The sequence below is a fragment of the Indicator indicator genome, chromosome 23 (assembly GCF_027791375.1).
Source record: "Indicator indicator isolate 239-I01 chromosome 23, UM_Iind_1.1, whole genome shotgun sequence".
In the NCBI taxonomy this organism is placed as follows: Eukaryota; Metazoa; Chordata; class Aves; order Piciformes; family Indicatoridae; genus Indicator; species Indicator indicator.
In genome coordinates, this window is record NC_072032.1 from 3,114,281 (window position 1) to 3,138,041 (window position 23,761).

Consider the following 23,761-nt stretch of genomic DNA (forward strand, 5'->3'; position numbering starts at 1 on the left):
GCGCCAGGACTCGGGGGCACAGCTTGCACTCAAAGATAAAGTCCCCATTTCAAATCCTGTTACCACAGGAAGAATGCCTGCTGATTTATCTCCAGCTGATAAATTTCCCCATTTTTAAGAAGGCATTAGGTTGCTTATTAGTCTCAAACTTGAGCACCAGCTAGGGGGGAGGGAAAGTCAGAACTTCCTCAGCAAGAATATTAGGCTCTTTCAGACTAAGTGGAAGGGAATTATTTGTTGCCTCAGTGCTGACCTGAAACTACACAGACTCAAAAAATAATAAAAAATTAAATCCTGTCCATACACACACACTCTCTCACTCCAGGAGCACATTCTCTGTTTGTTTTCACTACAAAGAATGGCTTTTCAAGAAAAAGCAGGGAATTTTCACAGGAAAAAGCCAAAGAATCCTCAACATTCCCACAGTATTAGGTTAAAACTTGATGGGTCATTATTTCTGATGATCAGACTCTGTGTGAGTACAACAAACCTTATGCCTGTTTATACATGACCCATTCCTTGAGCCCAATCCCAGCACTTAATATAAATCTTACAACTGTCCCAGAATTGTAGAATCTGCCAATCTTTTATTTCTGCAAGAAAAAGGCCTTCAAAATTGAAAGGAGAGAAAGGTCAGAAGCAGCATTGTGACCTTTTCTGCTCTCTCTGTGACAAAAAAAAACTTAATATTATGCCTTATGTTTGTTCACATCCCTTTTTTTTTTTCCCAGGAAATTGCTGGGATTGTAGTTGTAACCTTTCACAAGCCCCAGAATAACATAACTCAATAATAAAAGTAATTGAAATGTATCAGCTAAGTTCCCCAGACCCAAGATCTTACATGCAGAGTATCTCTGATCATCAAAGATTTCCATCGGTTTTCTTATTTCCTTTTGGGTCTGAGACAGAGATTTTTAACTGAAAAAACCTTCACATTTAGCCAAGTAGAGATTTAACTGAAATACTTCAAATTCAGTGAAGTAGAGATATTTAACTGAAATACTTCAAGTTTAGCAAAGGACATAGGAAAGATACTGGAAAATTCAAGAAGAATTCTGGTGCTCAATATATGAATAAGGTGAAAAAGAAACAGACGTCATGGTAAGCTCAAAATGCAGCATTATGTTGATGAATTTCATCAAAGCCACAAAAGAACAGAGAGGACACTTGATGCATTTAGTGCTAAAATTGTTGATAAACTTCAGTATTGAAAAGGTAAAGGTATTAGAAAGAAATTCTTGACAGAGAGGGTGGTGAGACACTGGAACAGTTTGCCCAGGGAGGTTGCAGATGCCCCATCCCTGGAGGTGTTCAAGGCCAGGTTGGATGAGCCCTTGAGCAAGCTGGGCTGGTGGAAGGTGTCTCTGCTCATGGCAGGGGGGGTAGAACTAGATGATCCTTGAGGTCCCTTCCAGCCCAAACCATTCTATGAATCTCTGCACAGTGAGGAAAACACAAGGATCTGTAGTAGGCTGTCACTATTCAGAAGAGATGAAAGCAAGGTTGTGAATGCCTTTACTCAGCAACAGTCAAAAAGGCAAAGACTTAACAGGACAGAAATTCAGAAAAACAAACAAACAAATCATTCTGGCACCATATGCATGGGAAAGGTGTGGAAAAAAAAATACATCTGGGCTATCTCAGACCAAAACAGCATCAGCTCTGCCTCTGCCATTCCTGACAGCAGTATGGCAGCATCACAGATCTACTCCAGTCTTAAAGACCTTGAATAGCATTCACTGCATGACTTCCTTGGGCATCTATTTCAATGCTTCACTGTTTTTACCATGAAATAGCTTCTCCTGATACCTATCTGGAAACCTCCCTTTGTAAGTTACATCTGTTATTTCTCATCCCATCCACTACAGGCACGGAGAACAAATTGTCCCATCCACTCGTTAGGTATTTGAGAGCTGTTACATTCCACTTGTCATCTTCCCTTAAAAGAACACCTCCAGTTTGTCCAATCTTTCACAGAAGGTCACATTTGCTAGACTCCTGATATTTGTTATCACTCTTGCATAGACACCAGCACCTGAAGGGGGCTATAGGAAAGATGGGGAGGGACTTTTGATAAGGGCTTGTAGTGATAGGATGAGGGGCAATGGCTTTGAGCTGGAAGAGGGGAGATTGGGACTGGACGTTAGGAAGAAATTCCTGATAGTGAGGGTGGTGAGACACTGGAACAGTTTGCCCAGGGAGGCCCTGGATGTGTTCAAGGTCAGGCTGGATGGGCCCTTGAGATGCTAAGAGGAATGGAACATATAAGGAAAGGCTGAGAGAGCTGGGGCTGTTTAGCTTGGAGAAGAGGAGGCTGAGGGAGGATCTTATTAATGCTTACAAATATTTAAGGGGTAGGTGTCAGGAAGATGGGGCCAGACTCTTCTTGGTGGTCCCCAGTGACAGGACAAGAGGTAATGGGCATAATCCTGAGCATAGGAGGTTCCATCTAAACATGAGAAGTTTTCTTTACTCTGAGGGTAATAGAGCATTGGAGTAGACTTCTCAGAGAGGTGGTGGAGTCTCCCTCTCTGGAGACATTCCAAACCCACCTGGATATGTTCCTGTGTGACCTGCTTTAGGTGATCCTGTTCTGGGAGGGGATTAGACAAGATGATCTTCAGAGGCCCCTTCCAACCCCTACCATTCTGTGATTCTGTGTTATGATGTTAAGGGGTTTTAAGAAAATTTCAATAGAAGCCAATAGATATTTTTTTCTTATTATTTTTGCCACTGAAACATTATTTCTTGGTTCCCAGAGTCCTAGGAAACATCCAGAAAAAGGTGTTTGAGAATTGCCTAGAAACTGGGTCATTCCACTCAACTTCTGTGTTAACAAATGGTAATCAATCTGCCCAGGTCAGCTACTGAAGTTGATAGCAACCAAAGCAAAGATGGCTTAGAGCAGCTGAATGAGTAACAGTACTCCTGTGTGTAGTGCTAGGGAATGGCAGCACCTCTGCTGCAGCATCCTTTGGGCCACCTCTCCATAGTTATGGTCATGGCAGAAGATTTTCATTCTAACATTGAGAAAACCAGATTTTTAAAGCCTGAATATCTCTTTTTAGCTGAACAGGGATTTTTTTTTTCTCTCATGCTTTTCTCTCTCATGCTCCTTCACTGCATATCCTCAGTCTTTTTATAACTGAATTTTGCATTTAGCTGCAGGAATTAATTTTGAACAGCATGTGTGATTTGAAACACATCTAGAGATAGCTGTAGAATCCACAAGCTAAAACTTTGGTTAGTCCTAAAATACTTGTAAGAGAATTTGTATTTTAAAGGGAGTTTACTGTCACATAATCACAAAAAAAAAAAAAAAGAAAAAGAAAAAGTTAATCATAGAATGGCATGGGACTTACAAGATCAATGTAAACATGTCACAAAACCATGGAACCACAGAATTCTTTTAGCTGGAAATGACCTTTAAGATCATCCAGTCCAATCACTCCCTAACTCTGCCAAGGCTGGTGCTAAACCATGTCCCTCAGCACCACATCTCTGCCTCTTTGAAACACCTCTAGGGATGGGGATTCAACCACTTCCCTGGGCAGCCTGTTCCAGTCTTTGAGAACCCTTTCAGTCAAGAAGTTTCTTTTAAGGTCCAACATAAACCTCCCTTGCTGCAACTTGCAGCCACTTCCTCTTGTCCTATCACTTATTACTAAGGAGAAGAAACCATCCCCCATCTCACTCCAACCTCCTTTCAGAAAGTTGTAGAGAGTAATGAGGTCTCCCCTCAGCCTCTTTTCCTGCAGATTAAACAAGCCCAGTTCCCTCAGCTGCTCCTTACCAGGCCTGTTCTCCTTCTCTAGACCTCCTTCAGCACCTCAATGCCTTTCTTAGTATGAGGGGCCCAAAAGTGAACTCACTATTCAAGGTGTGGCCTTCCCAGTGCACAGGGGATAATCACTTCTCTGGTCATACCAAATGTTGTCATGCAACTATACAAAGAATTAAGATTATATTGCTTAAGCAAAATGTGTGCTCAGTGCAGGTACAGAAATCAATCCAGGGCACTCCTGTTGATTTCTACCAGCACAAATTAAAAGGAATTGGATCCTGCCTTCTTTTCTTCCTTTCTCCTCTTTTCAGCTTGTATATAACAAATGAGCTAAAAAGGAACAGGGGACTGAAAGAGGCAGTTCTTATCAGGGAGCCTCTAGTCAGGATGGCACTCAAGTATGTGCTTAGCCTTCCACAAGCACTTCCAGTACAGTTAGCAGGAGTTCCAATTGTTTTCATAAATCAAGTGAGTAAATCCCAGGGTCATGCAACAACATTTTAAGAAACATGTTGTGAATGACAAAAAGGTTCTTAGCTGCAGTACTTCTAACAACAAACTGGTGAGACCTAGAAATTAGAAATTTCAATTACTCTTAGCCCATAAATGAACAACTAAGTGGTGAGTGTGAGACTGGAGACAATCATATAGTGAAATTCTATCTTCCTGCTTGCTCCAGTTCACCTCTCTGGCCATACATTATTTGCTGCCTCTTTTGTGAAGAGCATCCTTGACAATGGGTTTACCGTTGCCAGATCAGAGGAGGTCATGAAGATCATCAGAGGGCTGGAGCACATCTCTGATGAAGACAGACTGAAAGAGCTGGCATTGTTCAGCCTGAAGAAGAAAATACTCCTGGGAGACCCTACAGCTGCCTCCCAGTATTTAAGGGAGCTACAGAAGAGATGGAGAAGGACTTTGTACAAAGGCATGGAGTGACAGGATGAGGGCAAATGGCTTCAAACTGGAAGAAACTGCATTTACATTAGACATTAGAAAGAAATTCTTCCCCATCAGGGTAGAGATGCACTAGAACAGGTTGCTCAGAGAAGTTGTGGAGGCTCCAAACCTAGAAGTCTTGAAAGCCAGGTTGAATGGGCCTTGAGCAACTTGGTCTAGTAGGGAGTGGCCTTGCCCATGGCAGGGGGTTGGACCTAGAGGATCTTTAATGTTGTTTCCCACCAAAACCTAGCATTCTAGGAATATTGCTCTGAACATATTATTCTGCCAACATCCTACTACCCTTTGTGGAAGAGACCCACTGTCCTCAGCTCTTCTGTTGCACTCAATTTATGAAACTGCAAGAGGAAGGAAAGGTTCCAAGGAGAATATGGAGATGGTTCTCTGCCCTTTTCTGGTCACTCTCCAACCCCTCAATGTCCTTCTTGCAGTGAGGTGCCCAAAACTGAACCCAGTACTCAAGGTGTGGCCTGCCCAGTGCTGAGTACAGAGGGCAAATCACTTCTGATTCTTCTGGCCAGCCTATTGCTGTTGCCCTTCTTGGCCACCTGAAGACACACTTTAGGTGGCTATCAATAAACTAATAAAGCATCTGTTAGCTGATAAACTTTGGATGAAAAGAATGTATTATAATTGTATCCCACAGCTGGGAAACCATGCCAGAAAAAAAATACTATGAAATGCTTGTGGTAAAAACCACTCACGTGTTACAGAAAAAAATTCCAAGCCTGTTGAGATATCAACACTGCAGTGCCACAGCACCTCAGAAATGACCTTACAAACAACCTTACACCTCTCTTTCCAGAGAATCATTTCACTTGAAGAAGACCTCCGAGATCATCAAGTCCAAGCATCAACCTAAGACCACCATGGCCATTAAACCATGTCCCAAAGTGCAATCTCCACACATTTCTCAAACAGGTCCAGGGATGGTGACTCCACCACCTCCCTGGGCAGCCTGTGACATTCCCCAAACACTTAGGTTCATTGGTTTGTTTTATTTTTTCCTTCTTTCAAGAAATAAGGAGACTGCTCACTGTCTCATCTTACCATGTTTTGTCCTGATCATCCATTTAGGAAGCAAGGCACAAGCAGGTCAGATTTTTCATTATAACTACATTATGCTAATCTTTCAGGTGAGCCTGGTAAGAGACCCAGGGACATCCCTGCTGTCACCAACATTTGCCTTGGGAGGATAAATCTTAAAGCAGTTTCTCTGGTTTGGATCAAGTGCTCAGAGTAAGTAAGACAAAACTGTTCTGTGAGCATCTTAGTCTCCACAGGGTTGTGCTTTCCCAGCTCCCCCATCACTTGCTTCCTTGTATGTCCAGTTCACATCCCTCCAGCTGCAGATGTGCTGACTGGCTTCTGACGCTTGCATGGGAATTGATCAGCAGGTTCATCACAGAATCATAGAATTACTGAGGCTGGATTTGACATCTGAGACCATCAAGCCCAGTCTATGGCCTAACACCACCACCACATCAACCAGACCATGTCACTAAGTGTCACATCCAATCTGCCTTAAACACCTCCAGGGATGGTGACTCCACCACCTCCCTGGGCTGTCCATTCCAGTGTCTGATTCCCCTTTCCTTGAGGAAGTGCTTCCTAACATCCAACCTAAACCTTCCCTGGCACAGCTTCAGGCCATGCCCTCTTGTCCTGTCGTAAGCTGCCTGGGAGAAGAGCCTGACCCCCACCTTACAACAACTTCCTTTCAGGTAGTTGTAGAGTATGATCCAGGCTGCACACCCCCAGCTCCCTCAGCCTCTCCCCATCAGACTTTCCCTCCAGTCCCTTCCCCAAGTCTTCCCCGCTCTCCTCTGGACCTGCTCCAGCACCTCCATATTTTGCAGTTAGGTGAAGTTCTTCAGTATTTTGTATGAGATCTGCTAAATTTAGACTGCAGTAAATAAATGTACAAGGACAAGCACCATCATAAAATCCTCATGAAAAGCAGAAATGAGTTATGCAGCAGTAACAAATGTAATTATAATTGTTAATAAAGGATTTATGAATATCAAGCTGCCCACACTTTCTCAGTGGACAAAAGTGGAACTTAATGAATCCAACATAAGGCACATTTTGATGAAACAATTAGCTTTTTGATAGCTCTACCCTACATCAGTGGAAATGCAGGAACCTAGCATAAGCTTCCCTGTTGGACTTCTGTGAAATTAGATGCTGATTACACATCCTCATTTTCTGCCTAAATAAGCTTCTTGCAGAGTGTTCAGATACTGCAGTGACAAATACATCATCTCTGAACAGATATTCAAGGTCAGGCTTGATGGGGCCCTGAGCGACCTGAACTTGTTGGGGATGCTCCTACTTACTGCAGAGGGGTTGGACTAGATGACCATTAAAGGTCCCTTCCAACCCAGTGCATTCCATGATTCTGTGATAACAGGGACTGCAAGGTGACAGTGTCACATCCCTACATCAGCAAACCATACAGAACCTCAGAGTACATTTCATGTGAGCTTACAGCAACCACCAACAAGGACATCATTGAAGATAATCACAAAATCATAGAATGCTAGGGGTTGGAATGGACCTCCAGAGGTCATCAAGTCCAACCCCTTGCAAAGCAGGACCCATTTAGGGCAGGTTACACAGGAATGCATCCAAGTGGGTTTAGAATCCTTCCAGAGAAGGAGACTCCACAATCTCTTGGGGCAGCCTGCTCCAGGGCTCCAGCACCCCAAGTTTAAAAAAGTTTTTTTCTCATGTTTAGATGCACAGCACTGGGTAATGTGATGGAGGAAAGGGATATAAAACCAGAGGAGACATTACATGTGAATATATATCTTCTTAATACATGGCCTGTGAATGGTTGGACACAGAGGTCTGAAAGGTCGTTTCCTACCAAAACAATTCTATGATTCTACAATTCTGTGCCTCAGCTCACTGCTGGCTGCCCCAGTGAGACACAAAACCTTAAAAAAGCAGCTGACTCTCTGCAACAGAGTTGCCTCATAAAGATTCTACATTACCCAGGTATTTACCAGCAGCTGAATGGAAAATTTGTAATTAAATTTGCGGTTCAGCCTGCCAAGTCCAGAGAACATTGGTAACAAGACTGATTTTTCCAGTGAATGAATGATATTTCTTCAAAATGAGACTTCTGAAACTTGATACATAGCCAGCAGATGAATTCAGACCCAACAGCCTGTTAACGTAAAATAATTCTCTCTAAAGCAGGAAACTCGAAACCAGAAAATGCAACCCTGCTGCTTCCTGCCCTGTTCTGCAAGCAAAACACATTAGCCCCAAAGTTGGGTCAGAGCAAAGAGTGGAGTACCTGGGAACCAGATGTTAACCATGGGAGCCTTAAGGAAATCCTGACGTGCCTACTAGGAGAGCAAGGACCTACTAAGAGTTTGGCAGAGAAAATCAGGGCCCACCACAGAGTGTAGCCTGAAGAAAGGCACAAGAACTTCTGGGTTAAAAGGAACAGCTAATTTTATTTTTTTTTTTTTTTTAATTCACTGAGCCTTTAAAAATCTATTATACCTCTTATTCTAACCAGGAAGAGTATGAAAGGCACAAGAATTTCTGGGTTAAAAGGAATAGCATTTCTGTTTTGTTTTGTTGTTTTTTGTTTGGGTTTTTTTAATTTTTTTTTTTTAATTCAACAAGCCTTTAAAAAATCTACTCTACCTTTTATTCTAACCAGGAAGAAAATAAAATAAACTATCACAGGACATACATTGATGATGTAATAACCAGATACGTTTTTTGGCCAAGGGAAGTATTGGAAGGAGTAGAGAGAAATGCCCTGGTCAAATGGGGGTAGTGAGACAATTGTGCATAAAATTACTACTGGAAGCTGAAAAACTGAAATTAAACTTCTAAATCCATCACCACTGAAGTTCTAAACCTCTCTCTATGAAATTTCCAGTCCATAGAGAATGAGAACTTCCATATTTTCAGTAGCTTTCCTTCCAGTTCAGAAGTATTTAATGGCACTACCTTGGCATGCAGTTTTTAAGTTAGTTCCATTGGCATTTTGGAACAGAATGCTACCTGGGGACAAAACCAAGCCACTGGCAAAAGCTAAGGATTGGAGGAGAGGCTGAGAGGACAAGGAGATGAGAGGTCTGCCTTACACTAATTAAAAGTCCTTTGCCTGCCCATCATGGCTTTGTATTTGGTATCAAGGCCAGTGGAAGGCACAAGCTGTAGGCCAGCAGAAGCTGTAGCAGATAATCATTTCAAGCCAAGGTTTTGTCCTTCAGAATGGCTCTGTAGTTGCACCTGAATCTAATATGGGCCAGGGAAATATTCTCTGTAGAGTGACTTTTTCTCTGTCATCTTGCAAAGCATCGAAGTTTTTGCACTTTTAAAAACATTTTAGCAAGCCAAACGCTCCTTCAGAACCAACCTGTCAGAAAAAAGTGCTACCCAGAAATGAAAGGGGTTGATTTATTTTCTAAGGATGCTCAAAAAACACACTGTGGGGCTGACCATTGGCTATTGCAGTGGCCTTCTGCTGGCTGAGTCCACAACCTCACCTGGATGCGACTGTGAAATGTACCTGCTAATAAGTCACTCAGCACTGTGCAGGATTTTAGAACAGAAATAAAAGTGCCAGAGAGCAGAACTGCAGACGGAAGTGAAGGGGTTGCAGTCACTGAAGTCCTCAAGCTCAAGAAGCAGAGGGACTGAAGGGAATGAGGAATTCATGGAATAACAGATTAACAACTGTGTGTGAACTGCATATTGGCACGTACCTTCCTCACGTGCTCTTTAGATGCACAGTCCCCAAAAGCTCTCTTGCCCAGCACTCAGGACCATGCCACTCAGAGCAACTTGCACTTTGGCTCTTCACAGGAGTAGAGAACCCATTCCCAAAAGAGTTAAGAGCCAAACTACTGGCACCTTAGTAGGATTCCCATGGACAACAGCTCACAAGGGCACTGATTGAGGTATCTCCAGGTCCACTTCCAGCTCTCCTGTTACATATCTATTTATATCTACTTCTCCAGAGGCAAAAATGTCATTCTTGCTTCCCTTGCTTCACAGCAGCCTTGGAGGAGAGGTTGCAGGAAGACCTCTGAAGGATGCACCCTGCTTCAAGGCAAATCAGCTACAGGAGCATCACTGTCAATGAATAGAGAAGCATCACCTAAGTGTCTTAATTTATTGTGACTTAGGTTCTGACACAACTGTTTCAGAATCTCTTTACTAATGAAAGGATGTATAAAGGGACTGTTTAGAAGGGCTTGTAGTGACAGGACAAGGGGCAATGGCTTTGAGCTGGAAGAAGGGAGATTGAGACTGGAGATTAAGGAAGAAATTCTTTACACTGAGGGTGGTGAAAAACTGTAACAGGTTGCCCAGGGAGGTCATGGATGCTCCCTCTCTGGAGGTGTTCAAGGCTGAGTCTACTGGGAGGTGTCCTTGCCCATGGCAGCAGGGTTTGGAACTAGATGATCTTCAAAGTTCCTTCCAACCCAAAGCATACTATGAATCTCTGCAAAATACACCATTCTAACTACTTGATTACACACAAAATTTCTGCTCTCAGTACAAACTGATACCCCAAGGCTTCCTATCTCATTTCCATAAGAGATATAAAATAAATGATCTATGGATGTTTAATGTCCTTATCAACTCAACCTGCCTAAAGGGCTATTGATGGGTTGTTAAAACTGTCACAAAACAAAGAAAGGAAATAAAATAAAATAAATAAATAAGACAAAACCAAACCAACAAAAAAACCCCGAAGCAAAAACAAACCAACCAAATAAAAACCAAACAAAAATCCTCCACAAAAGCAAAACCCAAACCAAATCAAACCCACAAACACTCCACACAAAAACCACAACCAGAAAAGGAAAAATCCCTCACATGGACTGAGGATGCTCTTCTAAGTCTGAAGAGAAAAATGCAGGGCCAGTCACTTGAAAAGAGAACACAATTGTGTAACTTGTTGATACCAAATTCATTCTGAGACATTTTTAGTTCACTGAAGAAGGCTGAGAGGTGTGAAGATCATATGCATTCCTGAGCTCTCATTAAAGAGGTATAAAATATTCTGTAGTGACCACACACCATTGAGCTCCAAACTTCAGTCTTCAGTTGCAAAGTTCTGAGTAACTTTTGTTCAGTCAGATTGAAACACTTCTACAAGCTGTGGGATGGTGATAACAGCAATCACTTCCACTCCTGCAGTTTATCCATTGCAAGAAGAAAGTCAGGTTTTATAGAAGACTAAAGACCCTAAAGACCAGCACCAACTGCAATTTTATTAGCATCACACGCTACCCCCTCCAACTTTTTTTCCTTTCCAAAAGTCTCTCACTGCTTTCTGCAAAATATTCTAAACAAACTAAAGCATAAACAAAGAAAAGCACTCACAAGATGCCCTTTGAGAGAGAAAAAGAAATAGCTTTGAGCTGCATCAGACAACTCTGTAAATTACACTACTGGCAGGTATCTGTCAAGAAAGCCACCAAGCAGTAATAGAATATTTACAACTTCAATCATTCTGCCCAAAGAATGTAACAGGGTAGATTAATGATATAAATATGTGGCCTGCCATGTTGGCAGGTACCCACTCTTCAAAACCAGCTCTGGCCTTTTCAGCTTCACGTAATTGTCCAAACCAGCAATGGCTGAGGAACAATGGTAAAGGAAATTTGATAAAGCTGAGGTTCTGAAATTTTCAACTCAACTGAGAGCAGAAGACCAGTTGGTCACTCTCCACAACATGGCACTGGAGCTTTCTGCCTGGCTTTATAGCACATGACAGAATCAAAGAATCTTAGGGGTTAGAAGGGAATTCAAAAGATCATTCAGTCCAAGCTCCCTGCCAGAGCAGGATCACCTAGAGCAGGTCACACATGAATGCATCCAGGTGGGTTTTGAATGTCTCCAGAGAAGGAGACTCCACAACCTCTCTGGACAGCCTGCTCTAGGGCTCCAGCACCCTCACAGTGAACAATTTCTCCTTATGTTCCCATGGAACAACCTCTGCTCCAGCTTGCCCTCGTTGCCCCTTGTCCTGTCATTGGACATCCCTGAGCAGAGCCTGGCTCCATCCTCCCAACACTGCCCTACAAATCTTTATAAACAGGAATGAGGTCACCCCTCAGGCTCCTCTGCTCCAAGCTCAAGAGCCCCAGCTCGCTCAGTTTTTCTTCACAAGGGAGATGTTCCACTCCCCTCAGCATTTTTGTGGCTCTGTGATGGACTCTTCCCAGCAGTTCTCTGAGGTCCTTCTTGAACTGAGGGGCCCAGAACTGAACACAAGATTCCATGTGATGACACAGTGAACCCTGGAAGACCTGACACACAGCCAGCCCAGGAAGGTCCCTAACAAAGAGAGCAAAAGCCTCTAGCAATGAGATACCAACAAAGATATGAAACCAGAAAACAATGTTCTTAACTCCTCCTTACTTATCCAAGTAAGCTAGCAAGCAAGCAGAAACTTCTGTCTCCAGACATGCCTTTGGCACAGAGAAGCAGACAGATGCTGCTCAAAGCCAGGACTTCCTTGTTCTGTGCCCAAGCACACACATAATTCTCCTTCCTGAACCCCAGACACTTGTAACAAAGCAGTTAAAACTATACATTGGATGAGAAAGGCAGGTCTGGAAAGCAGCATTCATTTCTGTCTGGAAATAAATGAGGTAATTCAGATACATCTTGGACAAATAAGCTAACGTGCTGCTGAATTCAGGAGCTCCCAAATAAAGAGATCTGTTTGGGAGGGAATTTATTCCTCACATGAGGCTCATCAAGAAAAAAACTTATTTTAAGGGACATAGACCATATCAAATGAACTCAATGACCATAATCAGTATCACACCAAGAGTACCTCTTCATGATTTTAGATACTCTAACAAGTACTTCACTTATGTCAGACAGGAATATCTCAGATAAAACCCATATCCTTTTCTTTAAAGGACAAAATCATTACCATGGAGTTTTACATCCATCACATTCCCATAGTTGACAATTTTGTATTTCCCATATCTGAAAAGACTGAATCACTAAGTTTAAAAAGAACTAAAATCTGTAAGTATTACAAGTTCGTGGAAGCATTGAAATGTCTCTTATAGGGTGGAACAGAAGGAAACAGATCTAAAGAATATGGGCTGCATAGAATCATGGAATCATTTAGCTGGGAAAAGCTTTAAGATCATAGAGTCCAACCACCACCTAACTCTACCAAGGCTGCTGCTAAACCATGTCCCTCAGCACCACATCTCTGCCTCTCTGAAACACCTCTAGGGATGGGGATTCAACCACGTCCTGGGGAGCTTGTTCCAGTGTTTAAGAAGCCTATCAATCAAGAAGTCTCTTCTAATTTCCAACCTAAACCTCCCCTGGTGCAACTTGAGGCCAGTTCTTCTTGTCCTAGAAGACAGGAATGCAAGAATCCTGTACATACAAATATTTATAAATATGTATAGGTAGTGCCTCATGCAGTCATTTTCCTGGAGTTTTTGGAGCCAACTGCTTCTTCAGAAAAGTGGAAAAGTACCTTGCAATTAACTTATTTGAAGCAGGGTAGTAAAAGCTTAATTGACAGAGCGTGGGTCTGTGCAATTCCCTGGGACAAACGGAAGAGGTTAATGTGTGTCCCCTGGAAACAACCCAACCTGCAGCATCCAGGCACTGCACTGCATTCATTTTGCCTCTGAATGAATGCCTTCTAATGATAGCATAAGCAGATACAACACATTTTCCTTACTAAAGAGCAAAACAAAATGAGTCAGGAATTCCTGTGGCAAATGTCATTGCTCCAAGATCCTTCTCCTGAAAACCTAGTTCAGCCATTTCTAAAAGCAGATGAGGTTTCACAACAAGAAAGTGCCCAGATGTTCACAGCACAGGGCTAGCCCCTGATTGCAGTTGGAAGGGCTGTACATTGTTGCACACCCTAAGGATCATTTAACTTCCCAGTCTGAATCTTGCTTTGAAAAGGAGATTTCACTAGACCTGGACTTAATTATAGAACTGTTAGGGTTGGAAGAGACCTCAAGGATCATCCAGTTCCAATCCCCCTGGCATGGGCACAGACACCTCACACTAGGATCAGGTTGCTCACAGCCACATCCAGCCTGGCTGCAAAAACCTCCAGGGATGAGGCTTCCACCACCTCCCTGGGCAACCTGTTCCAGTGTCTCACCACCCTTATGGTGAAGAATTTCTTCCTAACATCCAATCTGAATCTACCCATTTCTATTTTTGTTCCATTCCATTTCTACTTTTGTTCTTGTGGCAGTTTAGGCTGGGTGCCCCCTGCCACTGCTGCATGAGATACACCTCTGGTGTCCTGGGTGCCCACCCAGAGGGGTGGACACAGGAAACGACGTATTTCTACCCATAAGTCCTGCACCCTATAAGGCCATCTGCAGAGTCATCCTCTTCCTCTTTCTTCCCTCTCTGCTCCCATGGGAGATGTCCTCTCTTATCGGGTAATGCCGGGGGAGTATCCTCAAGGCCTCTTAGGCCTGTCTAGGCCTAATGCCAGGAGGAGAATGGAGGGGGGCAGTCTCAGACCTGGCCAGCCTGAGACTTGCCTAGCAGCAGGAGGGGGAAGAAAGAGCCCTGGGGAGTTTGGGTTTACCCTCAGGTGGGAAGAAGGGAAGGATTGGGAAGCTTTGGGAATTATGTAACGGGCTCTGTACGTTTTGGGATACTCTTTGTCACTATGCTTTGTAGTTTGTAGTTCTCTGTAGCTTCACCAATTGCTTTTCCATTTAAACTTTCCACCACTCTCCAATCCGTTTGTGTGAGTCTCATTCTTTTGTCCCTTCCGGGGCAAGAGACGATCTGTGTCTGGCCCCAAACCAGCACAGTTCTATTTTTGTTTGCAACAAGTGCTGCTCAGTAGATCAGAGAAAGTACGCAACCAGGTCTGTCAGGAAGACAAGGTCAAGGACAAGGTCTTCTCACCTAGAGAAGACTTCAGGGAGACCTTATATCTGCCTTCCAGTACCTGAAGGGAGCCTACAGGAAGGCTGGAGAGGAACTTTTCAAATGAGTGTCCAGAGACAGGACAAGAGGGAATGGTTTGAAGCTGAAGGAGAGTAGGGTTAGACTGGAGCTGAGGAAGAAGTTCTTCAGTACGTGGCTGGTGAGACTCTGGAAAAGGTTGCCCAGACTGGTTGTGGATGCCTCTCCCTGGGGGTGTTCAAGGCCAGGCTGGATGAGGCCTTGAGCAATCGAGTCTAGTTGAGTGGTGTGCCCATGGGGAGGCAGGGGGGCATTGGAGTAGATAATCTCTAACATCCCTTCCAACCTAAGCCATTCTATGAGTCATCTGTTTCCCCAACTTTCAATCCCCAATACATGCTGACAGGCAAAAGAAAGTTTGGAGGGAACTGTTTAAAACACCTGGTGGTGTTTCAAAGAGGCACAGATGTGGTGCTGAGGACTGTGGTTTAGGAGCAGCCTTGGCAGAGTTAGAGAGCTCTTGGACTTGATGATTGTAAAGGTCTTTTCCAACCAGAACAATTCTATGATTTTATTGCATTTTATAAAACATTCAAAGCTCAGTAATGAATTTATTTTGCACACTAAAAGAGGCACACCCAAGGGAATTAACATTCCCATGAAATTAACAGGAAACAAACCAAAAAAAAAAAAAAAAAAGGATCCACCTGTCCATGCCCTGAATTCTTCAAACTCAAACAAATCAGTCAGCCTTCAGAGATACCTACTGAAGGGAAATGGAATGAAAACTGTCATTGCTTTTCAGAACAGGGATCTATTATAATTAGGTTAATTGATACCTCAAAGCAAAATGTTGTAATTAGTATTATTTTGTAGCCTTCCTAACTTTTAGGGGTTGATGCCATACAGAAAATGAAGTTAATGACTAGTAAGAAAGTGAAGATTTGCACATCCCGCTGAAGAATGAAACCAAGATGGATAACAAACCTGAATATCCCAATTGCTTCCCAAGCCATTAGAATCATCCATATTTAATCATGTAGGTTGAGTATTTATGTTCTCTTCTTCCTGGCACATCTGAGCTATGATAGAAAACAAGCAGTCCTGCTCCGGCTTCCTCTCTGATTCATAACATCACCAGTCCCTTTATTGCAGTGTTGTGTTCTTCCAGTAATTCTTCTCCCAGTTTTATAACTCCTGATGGCATGTCCTTCAAAAATAGATCCACTTCTTAATGAATGATCTGCTAGCAATGAGTTGCCCATCAGTCTAGTGGAACTATTCCAGCTTGTATCTTATTTACACTTTAATCATGATTTAGATTTTCTTAGCGTTTCAGTTTCCAGCCAGAGAAATCTGTCATAATAACAGAAATCCTCTTCACTATAAGAAATTTTTTTTCCTGATACATAAGTGTGCACTGGTGAAGCAGCGATGTGGGAGATGTCCCATCCCTGGAAACACTCAAGGTCAGGCTTGATGGGGGTCTCTGAGCAGCCTGCTCTAGTTGAAGATGTCTCTGCTGACTGCAGGTGGGATGGACTTGATGAACTTCAAAGGTCCCTTCCAACCCAGATCATTCTGTCATTATATGATTGTATAACATCTCATAAATTACAACAGCCCACTCCCAAAAGCACTTACTCCAAAATTCCCACTGAATATCAGCTTAATATTGGGATGGTTTAGTTCCAGGGTGTAAATTCCATATTTCAATTGAGTTTAAATTAGTCTTAGAATATTATTTATACTGAAAGTGCTATCAGAAATAGTCCTAAAATCTGCACTACCAGTTAAGACAACTTCCTTCTATTGATCAGCCTCCATATCAGAGAATTAAAGAAACAACGTGTTGGGTTGGAAGAGACTTTAAAGATCATCCAGGGTTTGTAGTGATAGGATGAGAGGCAAAAGCTTTGAGCTTGAGGAGTGAAGATTTAGACTGGAGATTAGGAAGCAATTCTTTACAGTGAGGGTGGGGAGACACTGGAACAGGTTGCCCAGGAAGGTTGTGGATGCCTCCTCCCTGGAGGTGTTGAAAGCCAGGCTGGATGTGATGGACAAGGCCTTGAGCACCCTGGGCTAGTAGAAGGTGTTCTTGTCCATGGCAGGGGGGTTGAAACTAGATGATCTTTAAGGTTCTTATCTACCCAAACTATTCTATGAATATAAATAATACCCAATTAACTGGAATGGTTTGGAATGTATTTATATTTCTCACAGCAGTATAGAAATTGGACCTCCCCTGGTCTGAGATGGAACAGAACTAATTCTGCCCAGTGCTGTGACTTCTCAGCTCAGCCTCCACTCAGTGAGGCTCTTTCTGCAGTTGAAGGCAGGTTTGCAGTACCAGTGGCTGCTCCTAGCAGTGAGAACTCTGATGGGGAGGAGTTACAACAAGGATATCAAGTTTTATAGCACAAAAGGTTAGCTCTCACAAAAAAAAAACAAACAGCAATGAGCACCATCACCTTATACTTTTAGTTAATCGTGACACTGAAGGGAAGAAACACACTCAATTACCAACCTCAGTGTTGTTGGGAACACAAATTCAAATGGATTTTTCAATCAAGCATTTCTTACAAATCCTCAATAGCGGTAACATGATAAAAGGCCACGTGGCAGGGCATGGCTGTTACTCTTTAAACATGACAGTGAGCACTGGAAAAACGGGGACTCCAGCTAAAGTTCCAATACTCTTACATCTTTGACAGCCAGAGAAAGTTTTAATTAGTTTGCCTGTTGTGGGCTTCCCAGAATAAATGTATTTCTGTCATTTCTAATGCATTCTCATGATCAGTTAATAGATTTTTCTGGACCTTTTTTCTTTTTTTTTTTTTTTTTTGCCTGCAGCTCAGACAATCTTCCTGTCTTATAATTTCTTCTAAATCAATTCATAGGTTATCCATATTTTCTCATCTGGAACACTAATGAGCTTGTCTAAAATTCACCATTCTCCTGACTCACTATGCTGTTCTTTTTCAAAACCAGATTGTGGTTCTGTATTACTCCACAAGATTTTAGTGGAAGTCAGTGGATGCTCCACCATTTGAACATTTGTCCCCCAAGTGTCTACACATACACTGAGTTCAGAGCCTAAATCTCCTCTACATACACACAGATACAAAAGGCTTGATCTCAGGATACAGTTCAGTGATTATGGTTGGACTCTACTATCTTAAAGGTCTTTTCCAACCTCAATGATTCTATGACTAGCATTTTTGGAGCTAAGAGACTTGTCTACAACCATTTCTGGTCTTTTAAGCATCCTCCAAAACCACAAACAGCTTGGAGAAAAAGAGGATAGTCCAAATATTCAAGTGTGAATGACAAAATAAAACATAGGTTTGTCCTGGTGGTACTAGAAAACACAGAATCAGGCAAACACTGGCTGAATGGGACCTCAGGTTGTCATAGAATCAAAGACTTGCTTTAGCTGGAAGGGACCTTTAAAAGCCATTTAGTTCAACCCCTCTGCAATGAACAAGGAACTAGATTGTGCTGTTCAGAGACTTCTCCAGCCTGGTCTTGAATGTTTCCAGGGATGGACTTTCTAATACCTCCTGTGCAGCCATCTGTTTCAAACTCCTGGTCAAAATGGGGTGCCTTCAAAGTCAGATCAAGTTGCCCAGCCACCCTAGTAACACAGTTCTGTTGTGTTTGGATGGCCATCAGATCTCTCTTTTTTATCTAGTAACCTATTTTTAATGATTCATGGAAGAACTTCACATCTCTATGATTTTTGTGTTAAGCAGCTATTATGAATCACAGTGGTCTGCAAAGTTCAAACTGAGCTCTGTAATTAATTTCATCACCCTCACTGAGGGTGGTGACACGCTGGAACAGGTTGCCCAGGCAGGTTGTAGATGCCCCTTCCCTGGAAGTGTTCAAGGCCAGGCTGGATGGGCAACCTGGGCTAGTGTGAGGTGTCCCTGCCCATTGCAGGGGGGTTTGGAACTGGATGATCTTGAAGGTCTCTTCCAACCCGAACCATACTATGATGCTATGAACAGGGATTAAATATTTATGAATTTGTTTATCTGCCGAGGTAAACTTCCACATTAGATGTTCTCTTTAGGAAGGGAAGTGCTTTGAGACTTTTGAAGGAGATCCAAATCTTTGCATGTGGAATGTGCACATTCTATCTTGTGGAGGTTGTCACTGCACAGGCAGATTGCAATCGGAGCCCAAACAGAGGTAAACGAGATACTATTCTCAACTTGACCAGACTGTACATGCAATGCTGTAAAAAAGAAAAGCTTTTAAACTGGGAGGACCGTTAACTTATCTGAGAAAAGGCAGAAAGAGCAGCTGAAGAACTGAAGCTAAAAATGCAACAGACAAACACAATCTGAAGGTAGCACATTTCTCATCACTTGAAGCTTTCCTGATTATGTTTGTGTGGCTCGCAAAAAATATATTTTAGTCAAACACTTTCTGGGACTTAAAATAGAGGAAAATAAATAGAACTACTAAATATCTGAGGGGTGGGTGTCAAGTGGAGGGGGCCAAGCTCTTTTGGGTGGTTCATAGTGATAAGATAAGGAACAATGGGTTCAAACTTGAACAGAGAAGATTTCAGCTCAACATGAGGAGAAACTTCTTTACAGTGAGGGTGACAGAGCACTGGAACAGGCTGCCCAGGGGGGTTGTGGAGTCTCCTTCTCTGGAGACTTTCCAAACCCACCTGGATGCATTCCTGTGCAGATTACCCTAAGTGATCCTGCTCTGGCAGGGGGGTTGGACCTGATGATCTCTTGAGGTCCCTTCCAGTCTCTGATATACTGTGATACTTCTTTCTCTAATCAAATAAATAAATTTACATGTTCAAGAAGGTTTTTGTTTTGGGTTTTTGTTGGTTGGTTTTTTATATATCCATGCTATCTCTGAAATGAAAAAAATCAGAAAGGAAATATTCATCAGTGTTAAATAAAACAAAAACCCCAACACTTCTCTACGCTCTCTGGACTGCACTTTATTTTCTCTAGTCTTCTTGAAATGCTGCTAACACAGAAATACATCATCAAAAAACAAAGGTAATTTCCACCACAGAAGAAATCTAGGCCCAGCTTTGCTTGAAGGTCTCCTCTAACCAAAGATATTCTGTGAATTTGTATTTTCCTTTATTTATTTATTTATTTGAGTAGTGCTATAAAATTTCAATCAAGCTAAACCAAAAGTTAACTCAAGCAGCTTAAGAAACTGTGGAACTACAAGTGTACTTGCACTTCTTGGCTGATGCATTCTCCTTTCTAGGGAAGGTGCTGGAAAATAAAACCAAGTGAAAGGAAAACAAGAAGTTCACCCACAGAAGACTGAGTAATTTACTCTTTTCAGAACAGACCATGGTTCACATCAGCTTCACTTCCTATGCCATCACCAGGACCACAATGACAGAGCTGTTAACCTGATTTTCAGTTGGTATTGCAGAATCGTTTTGGTTGGAAGAGCTCTTTCTGATCATGAAACCCAACCATTAACCCAGCACTGCCAGGCCACAACTAAACCAAGTTCCTCAGCACCACATCTAGACAGCTTTGAAACCCCTCAAAGGACGGTGACTCCACCACTGCCCTGGGCAGCTTTTTCTAATGCTTCACTCTTTTGGTGAAGAAATTGTTCCTAATATCCAACCTATACCTCCTTTGGTACAATTTGAGGTCATTTCCTCTATCACAATGAATTCAGGACTTTAGTCTATCTTCCTTATCAACAACATTATAAAGGTTTGATGACCATGATATCTAGAGTAACATGAAATTAAACATGAATCTCTCTGAGCCAGCAAAGTTGTGTACGTTGTCAGAGGCTTTCATGCCCAGAATAATTTATAGAAAGATAACACAATGTTTATCAAAATCAGAGCAAGAAGAATAGGTGTCACAGCTTTGGGAAGTGACTCCTTGTATGGAGCACAGGAACCATACAGGGACATCATTTTGAGGGAATTAAAGCAGTAGCAATTTATATTTTTATCTCTGTTTTATTCTAAAAAGGAAAACATCAAGTCTGGTCTCACAACCAGAAGACGACCTACATTTGAACCAGAAAACTGTCTCAAGATCCACCATGTCTGCAAGAAAATTGTTAGTACCAGGGGGAAGGATAGATGGGGTTAGCTGGCATTCATTGTTAATATAATGAGCATTCCTACAACAAAAAATATATTTTAAATAATGGAGCTAACCATCTTGAAGCTTATTAAGATAAAATTATGATGGTGATGTCTACTATCATATTTCTCTGGACTGTGCAACTCCTACCTGGGAAATATGACACACACAAATTTTCTCTGGCAGTAAAGAATCACAGAATGGATTAGGTTGGAAAGGACCTTACAGATCATCTACTCCAACCTCTCTCCATGGGTAGGGACACCTTTCCACTACACTCAGTTTCTCAAGGCCTCATCCAACCTGGCCTTGAACACCCCCAAAGAGGTGGCATCCACAACCTCCCTCAGCAACCTATTCCAGAGGCTCACCACCCAGAACTTCTGCTGAAGAACTTTTTCCCTAAGACCCAGTCTAAACCTGACTCTCACTCAGCTTCAAACCGTTCCCCCTTCTCCTGTTGCTAGACATTCTTATGAAAAGTCCCTCTCCAGCCTTCTTGTTGGCTCCCTTCAGGCATTGGAAGGCAGCTCTAAGATCCCCCCACAGAGTCTTCTCTTCTCCAGGATAGACAACCCCAGCTCCCTCATAACAGGGGTGCTCCAGCCCTTGGATCATCTTTGGGCCCTCTTCTGGACTCACTCCAACAGTGCCAGCAGATCAAGTCCAACCATAACTGAACATCTCTCGCTACACAACTCTTACACCATGTCCCTAAACTCTTCATCCAAACATCTTTTAAATGCCTCCAGGGATGGTGACTCCACCACTTCCCTGGGCAGCCTGTTCCAGTGCCCAGTGACCCTTTCAGTGAAGAAATGTTGCCTTAATATCCAACCTAAACTTCCCATAGTGCAACTTAATTCCACTTCCTCTCATCCTATCACTTGTTTCCTGGGAGAAGAGGCCAGCTCCCACCTGGCTCAAACCTTTCAGTGAGTTGTAGAAACTGGTCTTACTTGATTCAAAGCTGGATACCACTAATACACATTACCTAGCAGCACCTCCATGATTGCAGACCACAGGACAAATGGTTTAGGTTCTGCTAGCAGATTTAACTCAGTAGAACATCAACTGGTTGAACACACACTCTTCATCAGTCACAGCATGAAATGAAATAGGCTTTAATAACTGTTTTGATTTGGTTGGGTGGTTTAGTTTGGGTTTAATGTGAGCCTGTCCTCCACGGTACAACAAACCAGTCAGATCCTAAACTGTTTCACATATTTCTAAACTCCTTTTAAAAGCACAACACAAGTAAATTTTTCCTGCTACTTGGGTGTCAAGTGGAGGGGGCCAAGCACTTTTCAGTGGTTCGCAGTGATGAGACAAGGAACAATTGGTTCAAGCTTGAACAGAGAAGATTTCGGCTCAACATGAGGAGAAACTTCTTTACAGTGAGGGTGACAGAGCCCTCGAGCAGGCTGCCCAGAGGAGTTGTGGAGTCTCCTTCTCTAGAGACTTTCAAAACCCACCTGGGATGCATTCCTGTTCAGACTACCACAAGTGATCCTGCTCTGGCAGGGCGGTTGGACCTGATGATCTCTTGAGGTCCCTTCCAACTTCTGATATACTGTGAGACTGTGATACTTTATTCCTGTTCATACTTGGAGACTATGAATTATTTAGAAGAACCTCCAAACATGTTTGAACAGAGCTTTCCACGAGAGATCATGAACAAAAACTGTCCAAGCCTTTAGTACCAAAGATTAAGACAATTATGTAAAATGAGGAAATACAGAAGCAGGCTGAAGGGAGAAGCAAAAGAACTCAGAGTGACTTGCCTGGGTAACGAGTGGCTCCAGCAGCCTCTCCACTGTGAGAGTCCTGATTTCCAGACTTTTGGGGTCCCATTTCAGAATGATAGGTGATGTTGCAGAAGTCATACTCCCTAGAACAGACAGAATGACACAACATCCATGAAATCAGTATCATATGCAAACACTCCATAGACTTTATTTAAAGAATAGTATACAAGCTTCTCCTGTTCACTTATCTAAAACAATCCTCCAACATCTTGCTAATGTTCCTCTGCTCCTGAAGACTCCCAAGTTCACCACTGTCACACACACACCAAGTGCCTAAACATTTATATTCAGAATTCTTTTCTCTCCTTAAGAATATCTCATCACCTTGAGAACACTCAGGATGCTCCACACATGCTGTACAGGGTGCACATGGTAAGGATTTGGTAGCAGAGGCCTGCAGTCTCTACTGCAAGGTAGGCTCTGTGAGAAGAGACCAGTGGCTGCCCTGTGCTGAACACAGCATGGACTCACTCTGGGAAACAGCTGAGCCCATCAGCAATGCTGGTAACACCTCTGGGAAAACACATTTAATAAAGGACAACAAACTGCCTGGTAGTGCAAAGAGTGAGGTAAAAAGTGTGAGAAATAATCTTGCAAACCCAAGGGCTGGAGAAGGAGAAGGTGGAGGATGTGCTTCAAGTGCTGGAGTACAGATTCCCCCAGCAGCCCATGGAGAAGCAGGTATTTTCCTGCAGCCCATTGAAGACCACATTGAAGCAGTTATTACTGCAGAGCATGAAGGTCCCAACACTACAGCAAGCATATGTGCTGAAGGAACTGCATCCTGTGGAGGGCACATGCAGGAGCAGGTTCATCTTGAAGGAGTGAAGCCCACAGAAGGGACCCATACTCTATTTTAATTAGCAACAAAGAAATAAACTTATTTTCCCCAAGTCAAGTCTGTTTTGCCTGTTATGGTAAGGAGCAAATGATTCATAGAATAATGGACTTGTTTCAGTTGGAAGACAACCCTAAGATTACTGAGTCCAACCTTCAACCTAGCACTACCATGGCCACTAAACCACATCCTGAAGTGCCATATCCACACATTTCTTGAACACCTCCAGGGACACTGTGCATTGCATAAGTGAGATTCAAATCAGGCACTCTATATAATATCCCAAATGTTTAAAAGTGTTTTCCCTAGAAAACTAAATTTAACTGACAAGATAATTTCA

The 23,761-nt window shown here is 42.7% G+C and overlaps 1 protein-coding gene across 5 annotated transcripts in view; it reads right to left on the minus strand.

The window, feature by feature from the left end:
* CTNNA2 (catenin alpha 2) overlaps positions 1 to 22,661 on the minus strand; it is a 546,312-nt gene extending 523,651 nt beyond the window's left edge. For all 5 annotated transcript variants that reach the window (XM_054391626.1, XM_054391625.1, XM_054391624.1 and 2 more), the window contains exon 1: positions 22,560 to 22,661. In XM_054391626.1, coding sequence (XP_054247601.1) covers positions 22,560 to 22,661 — 102 coding nt within the window. The remainder of the gene's footprint in view (positions 1 to 22,559) is intronic.
* Positions 22,662 to 23,761: the final 1,100 nt, after the last annotated feature.